The following is an 8,339-nucleotide window of genomic DNA, read 5'->3' as shown; positions in this document are numbered from 1 at the left end:
TATTAATAACTGGAAGGTGTGATTTTGCTGTACATATTTAACCAATAGTTTGTAGGTTCAACTTGGTACTGATTGCCATACCTACACTGTTGGATCCTATGCCCAATTTGCGACTGGAACATAAAACAGTGATGCAGATTTTGTGATAGATCTGGAAAGGCCTTTCCCAAGGTATGCAAACATGTATCATTGTTTCATTGGAAATGGTATAACAATGGAAATAATATGTGCGAACCAATCTCTGCAACGAACAATAGTGCATATATTCACTGTTGTATCATAATAGCACCCTTTCCATTCTGGTGCGATAAATATAGGTTCTTAGCATGTTGTTACTTTCTGTCATGGACACTTGTCTCTTTGTCATAACGTGGATACAGTGTGATGCCTATGGGAAGAAGTGGTGCTTTGAACATGCGATGGCTGTATCAGGTACACTAAATGCAGAAAAGTCTAGAATATTTGAACATGCAATGGCTGTATGATATGTGTATAAACTGAGTATAAACTATGTATAAACTTCAAATAATACCTCAACGGGGATCAACGCCGGCTCAGGGTATCGGTGTGCGGCTCCAGAAAGGGATCGTCGTCGGATCCTGGACGTGATCGGCGGCGGGTCCTCAAAGGGATGAGCGCTGGATCAGGGGACAGCATGCGGCTCCTGAAGGGGATCGTCGCCGAATCGTGAACTTGATCGGCGGCGGGTCCTAATCGGGATCGGCGCCGTCTCCTGAAGAGGATCGTTCGATGGAGGGCGGCGACGAAGGGATGGAGGAGGCGGCGAACAAGGGCCAGAGAATTGTGCGTGCGAGTGGTTCTCTCTCGAGGGCGGGCGGGAGGCCTCGCTTGTAGTACACTAGATCGGCAGCGCGCCTTGGCGCGAGGGTGCCGGTTCTAACGATGTGGTCAAGCAAGTATAATCATGGTTTAGCGTACGTATTCAAATAGGATAACAAAATAAAAGAAAGAAGAAACATTCACTTCTAATAAAAGACATCGAGTCACGTGACCACGAAAGGTAACCACTTCCATTAAGTTCAGTACTAAGAGCACGAACATGAGAGAGCAATGTCCTAATCTGAAACAAAGTTTGCAGCACATCCATATATAAGCAAGGCAGCTACCCAACATAGGCTAAAGTTATACCAAAACTTCACTGCAAAGGTAACATCTAAAAAAGGTGGTTAGTAAACCATCAAGATTCATCACACGATATTGGCAAACTTCATACCATAGCATACTTGTTGTAACAAATATACAAATATACTCAAAACAACTTCTCGGAGTATTAGTGCATTTCATAAAACAATGCTATGAAGGGGGACATCCACGATACAACACACATGTTGGTCCTCAACTTTCATTTCTACTCCCTCCGTTCTATTTTGGAACCAAGGGAGTATCTAAGTATATTGGAATTCCAAAGAGTGGTCTTTAGGGCGTCGTGCCCTGTCCAGCACCATGGTCCAGTGCTCAGATCCAAACCATAGAGTAGGTTACAGTGATCATGGTCCAGGTGGTGTCGAGTAGAAAAAACCACAATATATTACACGTGAAAGAACATGCCATTCTTGTACATAAGTGAACCCCTAACAAAGCAATGTCCTAGATCATCTTCACACACCTATGAGATTCCAGGTTGTAGCCTTAAAGATAAGTGTAGACAAACCCTGTCAATAGTAATACATGGGATGCAAGAGTAGAGAACATTCACTGTACACAAAGCCACACCATTCTGTCATAGAAGTAGGGAGACAGAGCACTAAAACAAAGAAGAGTACAGTTTCCTTTCACCAACGGATGAACTTTGCAATTGACACTCAAAAGGGGATGAAAGCAATGGGAATTTTTCTTCTAAGACTGCCACAAATCATTATGAATCATGGGCATGTGTCCTGCACACACACATGATGCATTTTTTATTATTACCATGCATTACTGCCTACTCCTCTATATATCATTAAGAACAGGTCACTAATTCCTTTGTATGGTTGACACTAAGATAAAGTCACATGTTCAAATTCCATTAACCTAATAAGGCAGTAATTCAAACAGTCTGTCGAAGCCTTTCCAAAGAAGGCCCCTAAAAGATAATCAGCCAAACTATATGTACTGAACATAAGAACTTATTCCAGAGATATGTTAACAACACATTATGAAAGATTACACCTCCACAAAGCAAATCAGGGACGGCAAATCCACGAATGTCCATCCCCACTTCCTACAATTACGCAAAATAAAATCTAAGGTAAGAACATCACTGAACTCTAATTGAAAACTGAATTTTGCTCTGAACCATAGCAGCATGCACTTGAAAAAGTAAAGAATGTGAACTGGAGCTAAACCTATATAATCATACAGTGGTATTTTCCTGAAAATTTAATCATAAAAAAGAGAGAAAAGAAAAATCAGCGTGTCGAATCACATCATTATATGAACAGGCACAAAGGTCAAACAGTAAGTCCGAGGAAGCCCGAGATGATGGTACCATATACATATTGTATACGAATATACCTTCGTCGCCGGTGTATATTGGATCGCCGCTCCGTGCCCCTTTCATGATGTTATTATATATCGGATGCTTAGTTGTTACTGCAGCTGTAGCATGAGCGAAAGCTCGTTAGTATTCTTATACTCATACGGCATTATATTTTTAACTGAACAGTGTGCGAACAACTAACCATGGAGTCAATCAAAGTTACAGAACTAAAACTACACATGTACCCCAAAATCCAACTATCCATGTGAAATTGGAGAGAAGTAACCAACTGTTTTTTGTTGTCTTATATTTCTCATGACAGAGCCTGGGTGATTTTGTAACCAGTACAGTAACTGTAACCCACGTGCATACCAATGAGCATGATATGTGTCATGCACTATTTTGACAAACATGACAGAAAAAAATCCTTTACATCTACTGTTAACTTGATTCAGTTTCAAATGTAATGCTGGTTCATACAACCAGAGAAGCCTTGCTTATTAGCCAATTTGAGAATCAGCTTCCTATAAGGCTATAAGTACCAATGAGGTAGGAAAAGAACAATATCTACCTTTTTTATAAAACCAGAGAAGCAGTGGACCAGCGACTGGAGATGAAGAGCCCTCATGGTAGTTTACAAAACCAATGAGGCAGACTTTTCCACAATTATACAAGTTCGGATTAAGTCAAAGCCCTCCAGAATGGTAATGCACCAACTGCAGCACCATCAGTGTTAAGCATTTTAGTAAAATGATAAAAATGCCGGAAGCTTATATACCGGAGGCTCAGAAGGATAATTAGAGGTAAAATGTGCATCAAAGAAGAAGAGGCCATCATGGTAGGGTGTTCCCTTAGGGCCAATAATCGCAGCCCTAAGAAGATCCATTCTATCTTCAGCAATACAGGCAAAGATAGAAGCTACAAAAAAGAGTAGTTTTCACAATTTATACTTCTGATTTGAGAAAATATACTGAGAAGGTGCAATAAAGAAGCCATATTTTGCTCAACTTCATAATATCAATCTGTTTGCTAGTGCTAAGTCAAATGAGAATTAGCTAAATCTCAGTAGACCAAACTTAGCTGCCGATTAGCCATAGGATTTAATTCTTTATCCAGATCTAAATTTCATTTATGTATCATTTTGGTGTTATTTCCCCCACCGTTGGATGAAAGATCCTAGGGCTCCCAGCATTTACTGAGCAGTAGAAATCAAATATGCTATTTAAGCCTCACTATTTACTCAGTACAAGATACGCAAAACCGATACCAGACAAATCTAAGTATAAGTCTAGATCTAATAGATTTCAGAACTCACTCCAAAATCTTAAGATTTTACAGAGATAATAAGCGAAGAGCATAAAGTAGAATGCCTCTTTCCAGAGCAAGCTTTAAACTAACAGTTCTATATGTATCATAGTTACAGTGTGGATCAGTTTATGGCGTAGATTTTTTATTTGCCTCTGCCTATTATATCTTGCGAGACAGAGAAAAAAATGAGACGCCTAACAAATCAAGCAAGGCAACAAAGACGTATATTGAAACCTAGCACATGTATCCTGAAGGGAACCGCTAGCCAAACATATACTCATATATAGTGCTCTGTAAGCTCAAAAGTACTAATATTTCAGAGCAAACCATATACTTACGTCGCCACAAGCAAGCAAAAACAATCTTTGTTGTTCGACTGCATCTGAACTTCAGAAGCCAAATAATATAGGAAATAAACAATTCAAGGACTAAAATGAGGGTACTCTTCGATTCCTATTGTGGAGCGAGCGGTAGATTTCTTAGTTTGGTAATCTGATTTGGTAGTGCTTATACATCAAAAATTTGTTTATCAACAGAAAAACTATGTGATGCATTATTTACACACACAAATATTTTTGTATAGGGTCGGAAATACATTTCAGCATCCAAAGCAATAAGAGAGAAATAATCTCAGTATAATTAGTACAGAGCAACAATATCTGAACTTCTTGTCAGTCAAAAGTAATAATATATGGAGATCATCTATCTTGCATGTGGCGCAACATTAAATTTAGCAGATCTCACAAACCAGACATGAATGTACTGAGTATAAAGGACATACCAGAACCATATATGAAGTAGAAAGGAAGACGCTTGAGTGACAAATGGATTTGAGCTAGGCACATTTCAACTTTCTGTAGTTAAGCTGGAAAAACACCATAGTTGTTCACCATTTATCATCAATGGAAAGCAACCATATGCAATGCAGGAATCATAATCATATTTGTTCATATCCATAGACAAATACAAAGCAGGAAAATATCAAAGGAAAGCAACCGTATGAAATGCATATCACAAGACACGTCATTCCGGTCAAGTGGATTCCAGGGGACCCCCATTGTGCAAAATGATAAGAATCGAGCTTGACATTTGAGAGAGAGGGAGAGAAGGAGAAATGGACCTGTAGATCATCAGCAGTATGATGTCCTTGACGGCGCCATCTGGTACATGGTGGTGGCGGCTTGTACTCTTCCTAGTCAGTACCTCACCAGGTAAGGCAAGTCATCATGACCTTGTCCGGCTCCAGCGGCGACTTGCAAGCCAAGAAAATGGAAAGAGCAGAGGTCACACACACAGAGGCTTTGTAACGGTTATTGAATAGAGTTAGTTCTAATTAGGTGGCTTTGTGATGGTTATTGATTAGAGTTATTTCTAATTAGGAGGCTTTGTAACGGTTATTGATTAGAGTTATTTCTAATTAGGAAAAACACTGAACCAGTCTAGATTTTTTTTCAAAACTGTATTTTTAAGAGGAAAAGGAAGATCACTCAACATAGTAAATACTACCTGGTGCTTCTGCCGAAGGAAGGAGGCACGCATGGCAAGCAGAAGCTCCATGGCCTGCTCCAATGGCAAGCAGCACGCGGTGTCAGCCCCGTTCAGAGCACAGGTCGAGCAGTAGTAGCAGCGACAATTTGATGGCCACCTTGATGCACTTCTCGCAGAGGACATGGTCACAACTCGTTGGTCCATCTTGTTCAGGGACACGGGGAGGTGAAGGTCAGCCCCCTTTGGAGCAGCATTGGCAGTCCATCGACCACTCGCGCGTGATGTTCTGCTGTGAAGGTGGCGATTCCATTTCTGTTCACCAAATACATGGAAAGATATTTATGCACTGCAGCGCTTCAATAATGCATAGCAAATATATATCCAACCTCTACATTTTTCGTTATAATGCATGTAAAACCATTAAAAAGAATAGCATGCAAGTAAAAGAGGGACGAATCAAGAGAAAGAATAATGCATGTATTGAGAATCATACATAATTACCACTGCAAAAACAGAAAAAAATGGTATACTAACTACTACTTATTGGAAGCAAAACAGAGTAGAGAGCAGAAATACATACAACAGAAATCTGATAAGAATAATAAACCGGAAAACCTAACCAATCCGATCCTAACAGTACATTCAAGATCCTAAAACATAAAGGATCACTGTCAGATTGTGCAGAAGTTTTAAAGTTTCTAGACGTATCGTATACACAAAGAGCATAACGTGTGTTTGTATGAAATATGAACATCCAAGAGAAAGTAAGAATTTTGAAAACATTAGGAACTTGTTCCAGCATGAAACAACCGATGTATTATTATATTTTCTAGGTAACCAATGTGGAGCACGATATAAACCGGATAAAACAATACTCATAGTTCCCTTGGGCAGGATGGGAATTAATAGCTTGGCCTGGACTGTAACCTGGTGGATTGACAGCCCCTTGGGCAGGCTGCAGCTTTCTTAATACAGTAACAGAGCATATGTGCAACCATGAACAGAACTGACAGCCTCTTGTCCAACTTATCAAAACAGGCAATATACAATTTCCTTTGACCCAAACAAAGAGGGAGATGATCTGTAGAACCTACTGATTGAGTAGTTAACATCAGTGTTTAATAGTAAGTGGATAAAGGGTGGCAGTAAAGTATGTTTGTTTCTTGCGGAAAACAATACACTGAAATCCTAAATTTGAGTCGCTCATTTGAATCTTGAATTTTTGTCCCTCTACCTTCAGCAGTACGTCAAAATTATAAATTTGTGAATTTATTGCATATGCGTTGTAGAAAACTATCTAATGAAAAATGGACATACCCACAAAGGGAAAATGGAGGAAGAAACAATAGTCAAGAGAAGTACAATATGTGCATCTTCTGCTTGAAATTTCTCAGTCAGCACGACATCTTCTGATTTAAATCTAGCAGGTTCAGAACTACACTTTTTTTGTGACAGAATGCATACTCCTAAAAATACCATTATGTGCAAAATTTACATCCTAACATAGAGGGGGCACACATTTATGGTTGTTTGTAAGTCTTGTGGAGAGTAATCATGCCAAGCTCAGACCTCATCTTCGTGTGCGCAAGACTGATGACTGCATATATGAGATTCTTGACATTGTAGGATTCCATGTAGTGATCAGTAATCTAGAATATGATCTGCCAAGACTCTAAATGAACTCCATACTGTCATATCTCTCGTATTGTATTGTAGAAGTATAAAGTAGATAAAGACACATTATCACTTCAAGACTAATCAGTTGCCATATAGGAGACTGCATCAAGTGCAATTATAATAGTTCACGCTGCACAAGGCAATCACTTTGGAAGCAGATCAGAAGATTCAGCATAATTAAACTGAACATTCTACACTATGCACACATAATACAAGCAATTTTGTACTGACAGTAAGTTCCAATGACGAGAGCATCGCATAATATGGATATAGGGAGGGTTAGTTTATACCTTGGTGGATCCACGAGAGGAAGTGAAGACATCATCAATGCCGGCGAACTGCAGCACCTTCTGGGGGACGCGGGCGGCCACGATTTCAGACCCCCAGGGGGCGGGCACCTGAGCTGCCGGCCAAATCCTTCCTCCGCCTGAAATTCCTCCACTTTGCTGCTGATTCCACGCTGCAAGAAGAACAACCAGAAGTAGGGAGGAAAGAAACCCGGTCAGAACCCAATCCTGCGCAGAAAGAACAAGAAATCCATGGCGGGAAGCGAAGGAAACAGAGGGGAATGGAGCTAACCACGGGAACATCGGAACGGATCCAACCACGGGAACATCCCCACGGCACCTAATTCTAATCAACAAAAAGGCAGCCACCAGCTAATTCTAACCAAAGCAAAGAGGATGGATTCGATTTGGGGGTTCTTCCACCAATCCATCTATCTATCTACAGATTGCCTCTCCTCCCCTGGATTTGATTCGGTTGGGTTCCTCTTCTCCCCGAGCGGAGGGGAGAGGATAAGGGGGAAGAAGGGGAGGCACGCACCGTACTGACGATGGGACGGTATGGGGCTGGTCGTTCTTGTTCCCCCAGTAGCCCCTCCTGACGGGCACGATGGAGAGCTTGGCGAGGATGATGCCGCCGCGGTTGGCCGTGGCCGCCTCCTTGGCGCACTTGACGCCGAGGCCGACGTGGCCGTTGAGTGGCGGGGGCGGACGGAGACGGCGTGGAAGGGCAGCCCCGGCGGACGCGCCCCCGCGGCGAGGTGGTGGGTTGGTGCGGGAACGCGCGTGGCAGCCGTGGACGGGGAGGATGGCCAGCGGGGAGCGGCGTCTAGGGTTGGGGAATGGCACGAGGGGAGGAGGAGGAGGTCAGGTAGCAGCGGAGAAGGAGGCACTGGTGGCGGCGCCCGTCGTCGTCGCCGGGGAGCACGGCGGCGAGCGCCCTGAGCGCCAGCGCGGCCTGGTCGGCGGGGATCTACAGCGCCTCCGCGAACATGGTGGTGGGAGAGGAAGGGGAGGAGATGCGGGAGCGCCGCGGCGGCTGCACGAGAGCGAGGGAGGGAGGGAGGCGACTATGGGAGGAGAGGAAGCGAGCGAGGGAG

At 42.5% G+C, this 8,339-nt stretch overlaps 1 protein-coding gene and 1 long non-coding RNA gene across 8 annotated transcripts; both read right to left on the bottom strand.

Moving 5' to 3' along the window:
• Positions 1-1,523: 1,523 nt before the first annotated feature.
• On the bottom strand, positions 1,524-5,200 carry LOC119365465. 6 transcript variants are annotated; one of them, XR_005175544.1, is made up of 6 exons: positions 4,911-5,200; positions 4,572-4,655; positions 3,261-3,400; positions 3,054-3,198; positions 2,518-2,601; positions 1,767-2,224 (listed from the first exon to the last, which is right to left on the bottom strand). It is a non-coding gene; the product is annotated as an uncharacterized LOC119365465 (long non-coding RNA). The 6 variants fall into 6 exon arrangements; XR_005175547.1 differs by having other exon boundaries at positions 1,524-1,898; positions 3,054-3,400; XR_005175545.1 differs by lacking the exon at positions 3,261-3,400.
• Positions 5,201-5,296: 96 nt separating this feature from the next.
• LOC119365464 lies at positions 5,297-7,920 on the bottom strand. Of its 2 annotated transcripts, XR_005175542.1 has the most exons (5): positions 7,535-7,920; positions 7,246-7,415; positions 6,206-6,368; positions 5,436-5,590; positions 5,297-5,350 (listed from the first exon to the last, which is right to left on the bottom strand). XR_005175542.1 is itself a non-coding variant. In XM_037631105.1 (4 exons), the coding sequence occupies exons 1-4, from the start codon at positions 7,569-7,571 to the stop codon at positions 5,511-5,513; spliced, it is 450 nt and encodes a 149-aa protein (XP_037487002.1). In that variant the 5' UTR covers positions 7,572-7,920; the 3' UTR covers positions 5,366-5,510. The 2 variants fall into 2 exon arrangements, 1 of the variants encoding a protein (XP_037487002.1); XM_037631105.1 differs by lacking the exon at positions 5,297-5,350 and having other exon boundaries at positions 5,366-5,590.
• Between the last annotated feature and the right edge of the window lie 419 nt (positions 7,921-8,339).

The sequence above is a fragment of the Triticum dicoccoides genome, chromosome 2B (assembly GCF_002162155.2).
Source record: "Triticum dicoccoides isolate Atlit2015 ecotype Zavitan chromosome 2B, WEW_v2.0, whole genome shotgun sequence".
Classification (NCBI taxonomy): Eukaryota; Viridiplantae; Streptophyta; class Magnoliopsida; order Poales; family Poaceae; genus Triticum; species Triticum dicoccoides.
This window is presented reverse-complemented; position numbering and strand designations above follow the sequence as displayed.